Source organism: Antechinus flavipes, chromosome 3 (assembly GCF_016432865.1).
Source record: "Antechinus flavipes isolate AdamAnt ecotype Samford, QLD, Australia chromosome 3, AdamAnt_v2, whole genome shotgun sequence".
Taxonomy (NCBI): domain Eukaryota; kingdom Metazoa; phylum Chordata; class Mammalia; order Dasyuromorphia; family Dasyuridae; genus Antechinus; species Antechinus flavipes.
In genome coordinates this window covers 202777614-202795404 of record NC_067400.1, presented here as the reverse complement: position 1 = coordinate 202795404, position 17791 = coordinate 202777614, and the positions used below count along the sequence as shown (strand labels likewise).

General features: G+C 36.2%; 1 protein-coding gene across 6 annotated transcripts in view; it reads left to right on the top strand.

Moving 5' to 3' along the window:
* The first annotated feature begins 1558 nt into the window (after positions 1-1558).
* Positions 1559-17791, top strand: part of REPS2 (RALBP1 associated Eps domain containing 2) — a 299240-nt gene continuing 283007 nt past the window's right edge. For 2 of the 6 annotated variants that reach the window (XM_051984433.1, XM_051984430.1), the window contains exon 1: positions 1562-2877. In XM_051984433.1, coding sequence (XP_051840393.1) covers positions 2500-2877 — 378 coding nt within the window. In that variant the 5' untranslated portion in view covers positions 1562-2499. Of the gene's footprint in view, positions 2878-17791 lie in introns of all 6 variants that reach the window. The other 4 variants (XM_051984434.1, XM_051984429.1, XM_051984432.1 and 1 more) reach the window with 4 other exon arrangements.

Below are 17791 nucleotides of genomic sequence, written 5' to 3'. Positions count from 1 at the left end.
AAAGTCTCATCATCAGGTCGGGAAAAGAATGATTGATTACCTTTCTCCCTCCATCATAGCACCTATTGAAGACTATTTACCAAGTGATAAAAGAGTTGAAATCTGGATTGGTGGAAGGAGGGCTTACAGAAATGAAATAATAAATCCCTTAAGTATTTTTCTTATATTTGTGTTCCCTCTTCTTAATTTTCTAAAGTGAGCGGGTTGACAATTTCTCTTTCTTAAAGAAAAGCCAGGGACAAATGGTTCTTTATGTGTGGTTGTTATTTAACTTTTTTGTTTGAGTTAGAAACCTTTCTCTACCTCTCCATTTTGTGTAATTTAGTTTAATGACTTACCTTTTTTGAGGAATATTTTAAAATCTAAAGATCACAGTCCCCTGAGCTAAGAAAGTCTAGAGTAATATCTCCATAACCTTATAAAGAGAAAATAACCTATGTGAGGAAGGAGTTAAGATATTGCTACTACCACACTGGGGAAAATAATTCTCATAAATAGTAGACTCTCCTGCCTAGCCCCCAAGCCATATCAAGTGCTTACTCCTTATATATCTGGTTTATTTTGGCATTAAAAAAAAAGATGATCCAGCCCAGAATGGATGATGCGTAGAGGTGATTCCTTCTGGAAGTCATTCACATTATGTTGATGTCAGGAGAAATAAAGGAAGGTTTCTGGGCAATCCATCTGTGTTGAACTATAGACGGATATGGAGGGATGCTGTACAGGATAGGGATCAGTGGGTATTAGTAAGTCATAATTTCCACTATTGTAATGAATAATCAAATCATTGAGGTCCTTTCATGGAATCTAGCTTCCTCATAGGAGTCAGCTCTCCAATAGGCATGTTTAGGTAAGAAATAAGGAAACTGAGTCCCATAGGGGTCAAGTTGACTTGCCCAAGGTCAAGCAGCTAATAAATCTCTGAGGTACCATTTAAATTAAGGCTTTCATGACTTCATTTGTCTTCTATCCACAAATACTCTCCTCTAGCCAGTCTTTGATAAGCTCTTTTTTTTTTTTTTTTTGTAATGTCAGTTTTCATTTTTAGACAAAAATGGTTCCTTCTTTCCTTTAAAAAAATAGAATTTACACAGAGTTGTTGTAAGGATTGTGAAAATGCCTTGGAAAATCTTATTATGCCAAGTAAAATAGAAAGAATGTATAATATAATGGAAAGGACACTGAATTAAGAATTTAATCCTAGTTTTGTTATCAATCTGTCTCTTCAACCTGGAGAAATCATCTTTGAACTTCAGTATCCATAAAATCAGGGCTTTTGGCTAGATAATCTCTAATATTCCAGCTAGCTTTATAATTCTATGAGTTGAGTCATTGTGATATATTATTCCTGTCAATGCTCAGCTCAGTTCTGTAACACACACACACACACACACACACACACACACACACACACACACACAATTTCTGTTCTTTCTTTGAGAATGGCGTTCTAACCTTGTCTATGTTATCCATGTTATGAATATTCATCCCGGACAAATTTATAAAAAGATTATGTTCTCCTTTGGGTGCTGAAAAGGAACTATAGGATGATTTATATTATGATTATAATAATATATAATTCCATTTATGGGGAGAAAGTCTTAGGGATAAACATGTATTGAGGCTGAGGAAATATGTGAAGGACACCTGCTAAAATTCTCCTAGGAGGGGCGGAACATAGCTTTCCCAAACCTTGCAGGAGATAAGACTACAGTTCTGTAGGTGACTGCATCTTTTCCCCTTTCCAAAGAGAGGCGGGGAATATTTATCTCTCCCAATCCGGGTGTGTGGTGGATGAACTTCCTTCTAACCACCTTCTTCCTCTCTTCCCATCCTCCCCCGACCCCATCCTCTATAGGTGTGCGTCTGTGTGTAGGGAAAACCGGGAAAGACCAGCAGGTGGAACGCGGGAGGAGGAACTGGGGTGGTGGTCACCTAGGGGAAAATAACAGCGGGAGGTGAGGGTAGTAGCTGCGCCAGTGAGCGCAGCGTGGAAGCTGGAAGTGGGGAGAAGGGTCTGAGTGTGTCGAGTGTGCATATGGGTGAGTGTGGGAGTATGGGGTTGTTAGTGGTCCTGGGCCCGGGGATCCCGGGTCTCTGATTGGCTAAAATGGCGCCTCTCTCGGTTTCCATGTGGTAGAAGCTGCCGCGGCACAACATTAAAGGAAGGAGGAGGGAGAAAAGGAGTGGGAAGGGGGAGGAGAAGGGGGGGATGGGTTTCGAGTCAGCTTGAAGGAGGGGGAGGAGGAGGAGGAGATCCTGGGAACGCTAGCTCCTGGCGGGCTGCTGCAGGCGGAATCGGGGTAAACACTGCCGAGGGGCTTAGGGGGAGAGGCCAGGGTGGGAGGTGCGGTCGCTGTTGTTACAGCCGCCGCTGCTGCTGCTGCACCAGCCCTTCCGTCTGCAAAGTCCAGCTGCTGCAGCTGTCCCCGGGATCCCCGCCTCCCCGCGCGTTTCCTTTCCTTGGCCGGGTTCCCTTTCCCTTCTCTCCGGCGGCCCATGGAACAAGGACCTGCGGCGGCGGTGGGAACGGCGGGGGCCGTTGGGGCAACAGCCAACGCCAGCGCCCCTGCTGCAGTGGCAGCTGCGGCTGCGGGAGCCTTGTCGTCGGGGGTCAGTGCGAGCTACTGCCCGGTGCCCCTGCCCCTGAGTGACAGCGAGCAGCAGTGTTACTCCGAGCTCTTCGCGCGCTGTTGTTGCGCCCCAGCCACCTCTTCCTCCTTTTTCTCCTCCTCCTCTTCCTCCTCGGGACACCCTCAGCCACCCGCTGAGGTGGGCAGGGGAGCCTCGCTCCCCGGACCTGCAGCCACCGCAGGGGCCAACCAAGTGGGAGATCTGTTCAGGGCATCGCAGCTGCCCGCCGAGACCCTTCACCAGGTGGGTGAGCGAGAGAGCCTCTGCTGCTTGCTCCGGGGCCGCCTGACTCGGGGAGACTGGACTCGGGCAGACGTGGGTGCTGTGAGGGAAGGGGGAAGAGGAGATGGTTCGCAGGGCACTGACCAAGCGTGGCACTTGACAGCTGGAGGTTGATTGGACTCGGAACCTTCCTCCTGTCTGAGGGTGGACGGCTTGAGCTTTTCGATTCTCCTCCCCACGCAGATTCTCAAAAAAAGTGCAGTTGCCACCCCCTTGCGCTCTACTTCTATGGAGAGGCTTTCAATATTCCTCTTTTTCTCCTTCCCCTAAACATTTTTTGAGGATTTTTAGTTTTCACCTTAGGGACGAAAGTTTATTGGATTGTGGGGGCGGTGATAGTGGTTTTTGCTTTTGCTCTCTCTTCTGTGGGTTTTTTCCGGATCCAACAATTCCTCCTATTTTCTATCCCTTCTTTTCCTCCTGTCGTCCCCCCTTACTTTTCTTTCCTCCTTTTCTCCGAATGAACTTGGGAGACTAATTTAAAGGGGTGGGAAGTGGGTGAATATTAACTGGATAAGACTGTGCGAGAGAGGATTGGGGGAATTTGAATTTAGGGAGGAAAGAAGGGGTGGGTGTCTATTTCCATTATCAATGTCATCAGACTTCCTTTATCTGGGTTCTGGAGGATTTTTACTCATTAAAGTACACTAGTGACTTTTCTAGAAGGGGTTTAGATATGAAGTGATTGTATAGAATTTTCTTAATTCAAACTTTTAGGGAGTTAAATTAAGTTACTTGAAGGGAGATTGGGGAATGTCAGGGTATTGACTGATGGTAAGGTTTATATTTCTGAATTCTTGTTCCCACTTGGATACTCATGGACACTCCGGAACATATGCTCCGCCTCTTCTTTTTCTTGTTAGACCTGGTTAAAGGCAGATTGAAGGAACCCCAAGGCTTGATTTTTAAAATGGAATAAAAAACCTATCGAGCACCTTTTCCCACTTTCCGATTTTCTTGTTCAGATGAAATAGTGTTATTTGAGTTCTGTGAATGTTCTGCTGCTGCCCAATTTAATGGTGTAGTATCATTTTTAGCCATCCAGCTGTAAACTTGAAAAGGGTCTCTGATATATTGAATTTCAAATCTTCCAACATTAATTTGACTTTCATATAATCAGAATACTAAAATGAATAATATTATGGACAGACAATTGAATATGCAACACAGGTCACAAGGCAGATAATATCATGCAGATAAATAATCTTTCTCTTTTAAAAGTTTGTAATATGTATGGCACAGATGTGTCACATATATATCCATATTTATCCAGTCTTCATTTAGCCAGTGTGGTGTGGTGGGTCCATTTTTTTTCTCCTATCTGCAGAATTCAAGGGTGTATTTATCTTTCAAAAATTATATTAGTGACATTAACAATATTTTGCACCTTTGCACTGAGTTCAAATACAGCCTCTGACAATTATTAGCTGTGTGATTCTGGGCAAATCATTTCATCTCTGTTTGTGTCAGTAAAATGGGGAGAATATTAACATTTACCTCCCAGGGTAGTTGTGAAGATCAAGTGATTGGATATTTGTAAAGTGCTTAGCACATAGTAAGTGCTATATACATATTAGCTATGATGATGACTGTAAGGCTCTGCTGAGAGGCAGGATATATAGTGATATAGAGTGAATAATGTGCTGGACTCCAGGAAGATTTGGGTTTGTCTTGCCTTAGAAATTCATTAGTTGTGTGACCCCACTTTAATTTCTATTTCCCTGAGTTTTCTCTACTATAATAATAGCACCCACTTCCCAGGGTTTTTGTGAGGAGCAAAAGAGATAATTACTATAAAGCACTTAGCAGAGTGGACAATTCACAGTAAACCCTCTATAAGATTTAGTTGTTACTACTTCTTCTCCAATAGTCCCCCACCACTACCATTACCAAAATTAGCACACTGTGATTCTTGTTGCTGGATTGACTAGACTAAAAAATTACATACTTTTTAAAATCTCCTTTTCACACTGGTCTTATGCAAATTACACATAAGTAAACTATGTCACCTGAAGTAAGTTGACCATTTGCCTCACTTAATTTAGTCATATGGATTCAAAGAATATCTTCAGAAAGTCCTTGTTGGGGGTTGGGGAGTGGGGTTGAGGGTGGAGAACTCTTAATAAACACACATTTTTATTATTAAGCAAGGTTGCAAGAATGCTTACTAAACCCTTATTAAATCAGCTTGTTAACACCCACAGGAAACTAAGAGATAAAATACTTTTATCCACTTCTTAGTTAACAGGGAAGAAATGACAGGATCAAAAAAAAATAGACCCAACAATATGTCAGTGACAAAACTGGCAACACCATCAACACCAAGAAATTTATGGTATGATGAGTAGAGGTGAGAGTTGGGGAGGAAATGGTAAGTTTAACTATGTTGTTTGTCAACTTTTTCCTTCCTAGGACAAGGGAACTTTGCGGATTTGAGTATCAAAGTTAAGAATCTCTATATCTCTGCCATAAATGTCCCAATTTCTTGATGACTGAAAGAAATCCATTTAGAAGGGATCTCTTGACTTCTCTCATTTGTTATTTCAGGAGAACATTTATAAATATATGGCCATATAACTGTATTCCACGTATCTGTCTCCTCCACTTTTTTAAGAAGTAAAGATAAAGTAAAATAAAAATAAACATCAAGAACAGTCGTTAAAAAAATAACTGGAAGTTACTTTTGTTTTCCCTTACTGTTGCCTGGTCTGGGGAATGGATTGTTGTCCAGTTGTCCATGATTTGCTTTACCTCAAGTGTGGCTGTTAGGATCTTAGTCACTCTATTAAGTGAATTTAGACATTCTTAATTCTTAACCTTCCTCATCCTCCCCTCCTCCCTCCCCTTCAAACAGAAATCAATAAGGTCAGAATTAAGTGGAGGAACAGGTATAACTACTCAAACTACTCAAAGCTGGAAGGCCTTAAATTTCTCTGGTTGTTTCTATGACGACAGTCACCCCCCCTAATCAGCATACAATTAAGCATAATGTTTTGGAGCCTTTTTACCTGGAGAAAATATTCATAGTATTAGATACTTTCTGCCCTTTTCCGAATTTGATAACCTATTGAATTTTATATCTTGAAGTAAAAATAAACCATAAGCCTGCTACTTTATATAATATGTACATTAATAAAAAGTTATGTCAGAATTAAATTATAATTCATTTGCCTTGGGGGAATTCTATTTTAAAGAGATTCTTTGGTTAATATCTTTTAAAATAAAGAAATACTAAAAAAATGAAGGCACTCACTTTATCTTAAAGGTTAGAGTTTTTTCTTTTTCTTTTTTCTTTTATTTGGCAGACAAATCTGAACTAGGAGAAAAATGTAAAATGAAATACTTTTAAATCAGAAAAATAAAATATGAAATATTGGAAAATATTTGTTAGGAGGATTTTAATCTAATGTTTTATGATAAATAAAATACTGTTTAGAGTAAGGGAAAGCAGTGGAATTTTTGGTTTGTTTTTCCTTTCTCTTCCTTTCTCCCTCCTTCCTCCTTCCTTCCTTCCTGCTTTCTTTTCTCCCTCTCTCTCTCTTTCCTTTCCTCTCTCCCTCCTTCCCCCCCTCTCTCCCTCCCTCCTCCCCTCTCTCCCTCCTTTCCTCTCTCTCCCTTCCTTCCTCCCTCCCTTTCAGACAGGAGGAAGAGGTTCTAAATGGAAGCAGTAGGCAGTGTAAGAAAGAGTAAAAAAAGGAAAGCTGTTTCCAGACTAAGGTATATATAAAGTCTGGCTTGTATATATAGAGTCTAGCTTGCCTTATTCAGCCCCTGAATGATTCTTAAACACAAGAGATCCCATCCATGCCTTTCTGTCAGTGAATCTTTTTCTTCTGTTTCTTGCCTATAGAACCAGTGACTGTGGCTTGGTAAAGTAAACACCTGTGAATTTGATACTACTCTTTCCCCCTTAATTTGCTTCTAATTTACTTAGAACATAAGGCACTTATTTCTTTAGAATTATATTTTCACATGGTGACCATTCTCTCTCTCTCTCTCTCTCTCTCTCTCTCTCTCTCTCTCTCTCTCTCTCTTTCTCTCTCTCTTTCTCTCTCTTTCTCTCCCCCCTCCCCCCCAGTAATTAGCTGCCCAGGCCAGTTCCTCAAGAAACCTGGCTCTAACAGTGTGACCTGTGACATATTATTTAATTTCAATCAACTTCAGTCTTCCTCATTCTGAAAAATTGGAAGTTTTTTTTTTGGTATTTACCTTACCTCCATATAATTTTTATATCATGCCAATCCCTCATTAAGACATTTGGTCTTGAACTATAGACCCCATGATAAGTATAAATATATGTATAAATAATGCAATAAAATATTTGCTGTTTAAATATCAACAGCCATCTCAAACCATGCATGATGAAGCTGAGAAATTTAACTTAAGACCCTTCTAATGAAATCAATATGTTCTTTTGACATTTGGTGCAAAAATGGATGTGGATGAGAACTGAGATTAACAGATTGGAAGAAATAACTTTTTCAGGATCAGGAATGATAAATGCAAAACAGGGATTCTTCACATTTTTGTGTGTTATGGATCCCTTTGGAAGTCTGGTAAAGTATAGGGACTCCCTTTCAGAATAATGCTTTTAATGCATAAAATAAAATTTCAAAGGAATCCAATTATGTTAAATAGTTATCAGAATGTTTAAACAAAGTTCATGGATCCCAGGTAAAGATTACACAGAAACCTAAAATACATACATAAACATACATGTTATATATATAATACATAAATGTTATACATATACATATGTTTCTACGTTTCTCTGAGAAAAGACTTGGAAGGTATTGGACATGGTGAGAGACAAATAATATCACAAAAATTAAATTGATTATATTTTGATAGAAAACAATATGTTACTGACATGAGAGCAATTTTTAAATTAGCTGATGCATATAGTCAGATCACTAATTTTAGAGCAAAAATCGAAACTGATACAAAGCCAGAAGAAAGATTAAATACGAAAAATAGATATAGTATGCAATTAATTTAATTTAATTATTTTATTTTTTAAATTTAATACAACCAATTTATTTAAATGATTTGTTGACATTCCCAAATGAGAAATGAGAGGAAACAACAGTAACATTAATTATATTAATTACTTATAGAAATTTAATAGATGTAAACAAGTTGCTATAAAGAAAATAATGATAATAGCTAGTATTTACATATTGCTTTAAGTTTAGAAAGCACTATTACAGACGGAAACTGAGGCAGACAGGAATTTAAGTGATTTGGCCAGAGTCCCAAGGCTAATAAATTTTTGAGGTAGAATATGAATTAAATACTTCCTAACTCTAGGTCCAAAGCAACCAGGTGGCAAAAGGCATATAGTACTGAGCTTGACAGAAGACTCATCTTCCCGAGTTCAAATAGTGCCTCAGACATTTTTAGTAGTTGTTTGACTCTGGGCAAGTCACTTAACACTGTTTGCCTCAATTTCCTCCCTTATAAATTGAACTGGAGAAAAGAAATGGTAAGTCAGTCCATTAATCTTTGCCAACAAGATGACCCATATGGGTCATGAAGAGTCAGAAATGATAGAAAATGACTGAACAATTAGATAATCCAAAGAGCAAAGTTTGTGTTGGATGTAAGGAAGATGATACACATTAAATACTAGAAAGAATGTGGAAGAAGCTATAAATAACTGTGGTATTGAATTCAAGTAGAAATGGGGCCACTAGTCTATACATAAGGATCTCTCTGCAGGCCACATGTTGACATCTTTAAAATGTGAGTTATCTATGTTTTATTTTATTTTTATTTATTTTGTTAAATATTTCCCAAATACATTTTAATCTGGTTCAGACTGCAGTAGGGAGGTTTGTTGACTGCATGAAGAGTGTAGGCTGCATGTTTGATGCCTCTGAGGCAAAGAATGTTTTCAAAGAAACTTATGATTTAAAAAAAAAAAGTTGATGGAGAGAAAAAGGGACAATTGATGAAGAATCCCAGTTTTTCACTAGCATCCTTGTGATGATGTATTTTGAGAGAGCACTCCTTGTGATGAAATTTTGAGAGAACAGGGACAAACTTCCTATGGGATGCGCATGCCATCAGTATATTGGAGGGAATGCCTGCATTAATGAAGTTAATGAAGTCTCAGGTTTTTTTTCTTAAAAAATTTTTATTTGAGTAAAGTGTTTCATAAGATTTATTGTGCTATAGAAGTGAGTATTTATTATTACTTTCTGAAAAATAATGGGAAGAGGAGTCCCCTTCTCTTATTGCTTGTATTCATAATTGATTACATTAGCTTCTTTTAAAGAAACATGCTCCTACTTCTCTGTTTGTTATATTTCAGTTGGTAATTGGATAATAAAAGCCAAGGAGAGGGGAGAATCAAACATAATTCTGTCCCCCAGAGACTTCTCTAATTTATTTCTGTAATATTCCGTATGCATTTCTTCCTTCCACATCTACTAAGGTCATTCTACTTTGGAGATTTCATCATCTCTTGATTGAGTGATCATCATAGCTAATCTCATATCTGATCTTCCTGTCTATAACTGATCTCCAGCTTATTCCTTTGTGTCTCTGCCCTCCTGATTTTTCTAATATCTGACTGATTTTACCATTCCTCTAGTCAGAAATCTACAATGGCTGTGTGTGTGTGTGTGTGTGTGTGTGAGAAAGAGAGAGAGGCAGAATCAAATAGAGGGGCTGCATTATTAGAACACGAGTTACATATATATTTAGAATTTTTTTTTTATCCTCTTCAACAAGCATTATAAGTAAGTTCTAGGGCAAATTGAAAATAGTATGATAGATAGACAGGGAGAAAAAAAGAATCAGCAAATGATTCAAAACTGGTCAACTAAATCCTTATATCAGAATGTTAAGAAGAATTCATTAAAATCAATCATTGGGCAAACATGTATTAAGTACCTACTCTATGCCCTGCTTGGTTCTAAGTCACAAGGGACTTAAATACAAGAGTAAAATAATCACAAACAAATGAAATCAGAAGCCTTGTAAAACAGTATTGTTAAACTTATTCTTTTTAGTCTCAGTCCACTTTTTGTGATCCCATTTGGGATTTTCTTGGCAAAGACACTGCAGTGGCTTGCCATTTCTTTTTCCAGCTCATTTTACAGATGAGGAAACTAAGGTAAACAGCATTAAGTGACTTGCCTAAAGTCACATAGCTAGCAAGTGTCTAAGGCCACATTTGAATTTGTCTTCTATTCATTTAACCTCTTTACGGAGAGATCCCTGCAGGCCAATTTGTGGCTCATTTTCAAAGATTGCATTCTTTTTTTTTTTTTTTTTTTCTTTTAATGGAAATAATTTTTGAACAACTTAATTTTAAAAACAACTTTAAACAATATAAACTTCTTTCCTTTTAGACAAGATCATCCTTAAACTACTGTGCTAATAGATGATAAAGTCTGGTGCTCTAAGAAGTTGCTATAGATAGGCACCACCCATTTTTCAAAGCTGTGCCTGCCTTATATAGATAGCAGCAGGCTTATAACAAGCCCATTATCTATACAACAGTTACATTTCTGGGATTATATCATACATCTATCTATTTGTAGAAGTGGTATAATAATTTTTCTACCATGTATATTTCTTCTTTCCATCTGATTAAGGATACTCTAGTTTGGAGATTTCATCAGTTTTTGTTAGGGCTATCATAATAGCTAACCTCTTATCCGGTCTATATCTTATCTGGTAAACTATCTCTTATCTTTTTTTGGATAGAACAGACTTTGTGGAGTTATGGTGATTGGACAGATTTCAGGGGGAATTAGATGACTGAGATGTTCCAACTCATCTTTTGATTTATGATTCTAAATTTGGTTTTAAAGGCTTATTTAGATATGTCCTTTTGTAACTGGAAGGCTGAGATAAAAGTGAGAAGATGGAATCCCGAAAAAAGGCAATTTCAGCAAAAAAAAAAAAAAAAAAGACCCAACAAATTTGGATATTATTTCAGATAAATAACTGGACATCAGAAAGTATAGAAACTTTGTGTTAGCAGTACCATCAGGCAATAACTATAGTAGTCATAGTTTGTAATTTGTTTTAGGAGAATTGGGAAAGTCAGTGGGCAAATTCAAGAAGTAGGGAATCAAAAAGAGTAATGTGATCACTGCCCTAGTTTAATATTTTTGTGGTGATGTACCCTAGGGAATATGAAATCTTGAGTAGCTTGCTTAAATGCTTGCTTTAATAGGTGTCATGTAGCCTCAGGCTCTATTGCTTGCCTGCTTTTACTTTTTCAACTGTAGCTCAACACCTTTCCCCCTCCTGTTCTCCACCTATTCCTACTTTATTAGGTGAAAATACCTGCAAATTGGAAAGGAAACGGCTGTTTTTTTTAGTAGACAGTTTTTGGTCATAAAGTTGACAGAATACTAAAGGCCTTTAAAAGTGAAGAAGAGACTGCATATCGTCTTTAATTTGTAGAAAGTTTTCTAGGAAAAGCCTGAAAAAAATTTTCAGGTACACTTGCTTTAATACTTAGGGGCTCTGTAACTAAATTAATCCTTCCTGGGCTTCAGTTTCCTTAGTTGTCAGAGAAGACTGAACTATTAAAGCTTAGCTTGGGATCTGTGAAGTTTTTTTTTTTTTTGTTTTTTTTTTAATGGTGATAACTTTCTCCAATATAATTGATTTCCTTTTTAGTCATTTGAGTCATTTAGTCATTTGAAAACACCATTCTGGGAAGGTGTCCCTAGGTATCACCAGGCTGCCAAAGGGGTATACAAAAAACTGGAGAAGCTCTGGACTATTTGGCTGCTGAAGTCCCTTCCAGCTCCTTTTGGGTCCCAACATAGAGTTGTTTAGAAGTCACAGTACTTGGTCTAGAGTTGGGAAGACCTGAATTCAAATCCAGCCCCAGACATGTACTAACTATGACCCTGAACAAATACTTAACCCTGTTTGTTTGCCTCGGTTTCCTCACCTGTAAAATGAGCTGGAAAAGAACATGACAAATCACTCCAGTATCTTTGCCAAGAAAACTCCAAATGGAATTAAAAAGAATTGGATATGGCTGAACAACCACCACCAATATGGATTTCAGTGGATTTCAGGTCCTCCCTAACTTAATATGGAAGTCTACTGTTGCTAAAATAAATTAAAAAATAATTTTTTTTTGACCATTTCATGAAAACATTTCAGTTTTGGTAGGATCTTATAGAGCTTGCACTTTGCTGAAGAAGCCAAGATCACCTCTTTGTAGTGATGAAACATTAGAGCCAGTCTTTGATGGCAGTGATGAGGCATTGGAGTTGTATTTTGATGATAGCCAAGTGCTAGATATTGCTAGGGAAATGTGTAGTTTTATTATTTGATCCTATATCAGAATTAGCTCCATTTATAGTTAACAATCTGTCAGATTTATATCCCTTTTTCCTCTGCTAGGACAGTGAAATTTTGAGATGGATAATAGGATCATAGGCTTAAAGCTGAAAGGATTCTTGGCCATCATCTAGACCAGAGATATTAAACATATCTCTGGATAAACACAGACTGTGTCAATACTCCCAGTGTGATTGAACTAGATTAAAATGTAATTGATCAACATTAATAAAATTTTAAAAATGCAATACAACATACTATTAATCTGTGTTTTTTTAAATCAATCTGTGGCACTTAGGTATCCTTATGTAAATTTTAGTGGCCTCCATTTCTATTTGAGTTTGACCCATTAATTGAGTCCAGCCTACCTCTTTTAACAAATGAGACCCACAGAGTTTAAAGTACTTGGCCATGCACATGGTGTGATAATTCTAGAATTCGAATCCTGGTCCCTTGAGTTTAAATCCAGTAATCTTTCCATTGTAACTTGCTATCCTGGACATTTTCTCCTTTGTTATTTTATTCATTTATTATGCTGAATAAACTAACAAGCATTTTTATTATTTATATATTTATTTGTATTAAAAATCCTGTTTTGTTTTGTTGTTGTTCAGTCTAGCCTGACTCTTTGTGACCCCATTTGGGTTTTTTGGGGCAAAGATACTGGAATAGTTTACCATTTTCTTTTTTAGTCCTTTTATAGATAAGGAAACTAAGGCAAATAGGATTTTGTTACTTCCTCAGGTTCACACAGCTAGTAAGTGTATAAGGCCAAATTTGAACTCGGGAAAATGAGCCTTTCTGACTCCAGGCCTGGTACCCTATCCACTGCAACATCTAGCTGCTCCCACCCCAAATCCTGTGTTAGGGGCTACTACTTGCATAATTACATGTAATTCTTTAAAGTGTTCCTTGTGTCCCCAGAGCCCTGGACAGAGCTTCCTGATACAGATACTGACTGATATTTTACTCTTGTGAGTCTTTAATGTTCTTCCCTTTTAGCTTTTTCAGCCAACCTGGCAGTGGTGAATCTGTTAAATCTTGTGTCCAGTGTAAGGTTCCCCATTGCTGCTGCCTTCTTTTGGCCCATGTCACATCCCTTCTGTTCAGTCCTTCTGTGCTCACACACATTCTCTATGGTAGCTTCCGCTACTGTGCCACAACTAGCATTTCCTCTAGTTACAACAAAAAGCATACTCCCGATAGGACATCTTTATTTTCAGTGATTCACTCTGGGGAATGGAAGTTGGTGGTTTGACTTATTTTTAAACGTTACTATGACTAACCTCTTTACCTAAGGGACTTTTGTTAGGTTGAAAGTTTAGCCTTGAAAATTTCAGTAGACAATAGGAATTGAATATATTTCTACAATTTAGAGCTTTTTAGTTTTTAGAAATTTTTTTTAGACAATTACTGATTTTGACTTGATAAGATGTTACAAATTTAAAGTTATTTCAGTGTTAAGATAACACCTCATTAATAATGGTCTTTGAGGACATAAACTGTTTCACTTTTTTTAGATAATCCTTTAATGAACCAGCAGTTAAAAAATTTTAACCATTTTCAGTGGTTTAAAATAAATTTATCTTTCCTCCATTAAAACTTTTTTATAAATAAATTTTTATTGATATCTTTTGTTTTTATGTCACTTATTTCCCAATATATCCCTTTCCCTGTAGAGAACCATTTTTTATTACTAAAATAAAAAGGGGAGTGGGAAGTTCAGTTAATCTAAAATATTGAAAAAAATGTTACATTACATGCTGTGATCCATTTTTATAGTTGTTCCACTTTTATAGAAGCAACACATAACTGTGCCCTTTGAGTTTACTTTCTTTGGTGTTAGATTACTTCATATTGTTAGTGAAATCTCTTTCTTCTTATAAGTGAACTGCTATGAGTTAGGGAACTGATAAGTACATTTATTAAAATTGTGTTTAAACTAATAAGTTTTTTTCTTTTTCTCCTTATTTTTTCCCAATTACATTTATTTATTTATTTTTTAGTATTCATTAATTTTTTTTTTTTTTTTTTTTTTTTTTTTTTTTTTTTTTTGGTTTCAAATTTTCTCCTGTTTTTTTCTCTGGAGATAGGTAACATTTTTTAAAATCATAATTTCTTTGAAATTGTCTTGGACAATTTGCTCACAATAGCTAAATCATTCATAGTACAATGTTTTCCTTGTTCTGTTCACTTCATTCTGTATAAATTCATATAATTTATTCATTCACATATAATTCATATAAATTCACAAATTTTTCTGAAATTGTTCTGCTTGGCATTTCTTACAGCACAATAATATTCCATCACTTTCATATACCACAACTTGTTCAAACCATTCCCCAGTTGATAGGTATCCCCTCAATTTCCAATTCTTTGTCACCAGAAAAAGAGCAGCTATAAATAATATATAGGTCCTTTTCCAAGAGTAAATATTTTTAAGTGAGAGTTCGAAGAATTTTTTTGAGAGTGAAGTAGCTGAAATGTAGTTCATTAATAATTATTTTTATGGGTTCAGTGGCTCCTTTTGCTTTTGGGCTCTCAGTTGTGCTATGTAGTAGAAACTGATGAATATTTCTCTTATCCATTCCCACTAATAACATCCTAATAGTAGTTCTCTCTACTTAATCTGTGACAATAGTTTCTAAATATATCTTTTTCTTCTTTTATTGCCTCTAGTCTTTCTCTTTCAGAGTTGTTAGACATCTCTTATTTGCATAGACTTGATCATAGTACTCTTCCATAGCTCCCTATTGTATACCACATAAAGTCCATAAACTGGCATTCAAGGCTCTCTGCAATGTAATCCTGGCCTATATTACCTTTCTAGGTTTATCTCATGCTACTCTCCTCTATATACTCATATGCATAAGCCAAAATGGACTGCTCATGATCATTTTCCAGGTATAGGGATACCTGCAATGCCCCCCTCCCTTCCCTATTTTTCTGTTGAATTCCAACTCAAATTCCTCTTCCTGTAGGAAGCGTTTTTTAATTTGATCAATTTGCTTGTACTTATCTTGCACATTTAGGTATTGTATTACATTTATATGTTAGTTTCTCTTACTACCCTACTAGGATGTAAGTTCCATAAAAGCAGGGACATTATGTATCTCTGTCAGTGTACTACCACAATGAACTATGCCAGAGATGTCAAATACCAGGCTCATGAGGCTCTCTGAGTACTACAATAATCAGATTATAATGTAATTGGTAAGTATTTAATATAATAAATATAAATACAACAAAACAAAAATAATCTTAACATGTGGGTTTTCTAAGTCAATTCATACTGGGGGGGGGACCCATGTATGGCACCTGTTTCTATTTGAGTTGATTCCACTGCTCTATGTGTAATAGATAATACATATATAATGAGTTAACTAAATTAAATTCTATGAGAACTCTAGAAAGGCAAAATGTGGCTGGGTTGTTTAGAAATTGGTTCTACCTGTTGATGTCCTCACTTCTATTTTATTCTATTTTTTAGGTTAACTTTGCAGGTCTTAAGTTTTCCTGACAGGTTCTGATTTGGGAAATTAAGTCTTGTAACCTTATTCATTCTCAGCCTAGCTTTTGTTATTGTCAGGGGATTTATTACAATATTTCTTCATCTAAAATTATCATATCTCATCAATTAATTAGTATCTCACTTCAGTTTATTAAATATAATTTAAATGGGAGAAACCTCATTTCTTACTTATTTTTGCTCATGTATCAAAACTATTTTTTCCTAGGCTTAAATAAGCATCAAAGTTATTGAGTATAAAATTTGTTAACAGTGTAACAAATAAAGGTAAAATTATTTATAATGTATCAGCTATGATAAGAATTAGAGCCACAGTCATCTCTGACTATTACAGCTTCTGGTGATTTTTCTTCAGTTTCAGCAATATAGTCCCACCATTTAGGTCTCTTTGGATGCCAATTTAAATCTCTTTTCAACAACTGTCTTCATAATATTTCTTGACTTAAAACAGTTCTGTCAATAAAGTTCTTGTGTCCTTCTCTGCATCTTTTCAGTCTCTTAACAGACATCAATTATAGTTAAGCTTTTGGTTTTCTCACGGATATTTCAGAGGTGACATGATTCGATTCCAACTTAAAAATACAGCTGTATTATTAACAGCAAAATTATAAATCCATAGTTGGAACTAACATATCATAACACTAACATATCACTGCTGAGTCCTTATCCAGGGCTTTCCCATTTTTTCCTAAATCTTAGTTGCTTCCAAACTTTTCAAGCCACCAAGATTTTTTTTGTCTTATAATTCTACAGAACTTTTGGTATCCTTTTGTTCATGAACAGTGTTCAGTTCTTTAAAATGTGTCATAGTATCCGCAGATAAGGGTATGAAACCCTATGTGGATAGAGGGAAAGGAAAGGAAGAATGGAAGTAAAGAAGGAAAAGAAAGAATTTCCCAATTGACCAGTTCCATTTGGGTCCCCAGTGGAGCAACTCTACTCACAGACGTTGTTGTTTGTCCTTCATTCTTGAAGAGGGTCATGACATCATGGAGGTGATGCCATGACATGCAGGTGAGTCGGATTTAGTTGAGGGAGGGTGGAGAAAGTGAGAACTTAGTTCAAACAACAACATACCATGGTTCATGGATTTTCTTTAATTTGGAGATACATACATATATGCATATATATTAATATATATTGTGCATATATTAATATATCTTATAGACATGTATTATATATATAAAACATGATACATATATATGCAAATATGCATATTATATATACCTATGTTATACATATTGATAGGCAGCTAGGTGGTGCAATGAGTAAAAGGCTGTACTCAAGACTCATTTTTCTGAGCCCAAATGTGGCCTCAGACATTTAGTAGTTGGAATGACAATAATACCTACCTCTCATAGGTATGAAGATCAAATGAGATATTTGTAAAATACTTAGCATAGTGCCTGGCAACGGTAATTACTATATAAATGTTAGATATTATTATTATTATTGTTATATATATATATTGGCTCTATGATTCTTCCTAAGTCACTTAACTTTTCAGTGCCCTAGGCAACTCTTTAATATCATAAGCTATCAGCAACAGAAGTTTCAACTTGCACAGGTAAATGAAATTTCTTCCCAGAACATTTTTTATCCTAATGAAATTATGGGTACTAAATCTACCTCATAATAATAATAATCATATTTGTAAAAGTTCATTATAAATCTTAACTATATGAATACAAGCTATTATTTTTGTTATATTCTGGAAAATTGGTTACAGTGGTAACTATGTACTCTTTAATGTACCATAAAAAAAAATATTGCCATTCATATGTGAGTATGATACATTAGTTTGCAAGCTCCTGCTGTTTCCCAGGTTTTCTTAGCTTTTCCCTAATAATAATAAAAAAAGTTGTTTATATTTATATAATTATGGAATTACAGAATAGTTTTAGCTAAAAAGTATAGAGAATAACTAGACCATTTGCCTCGTTTTGTAGATGAGGAAACTGAAGCTCAAATGTGATAGATGCCTAAAGTCATAATTGATAAGTGGGAGATCCATAACTTTAA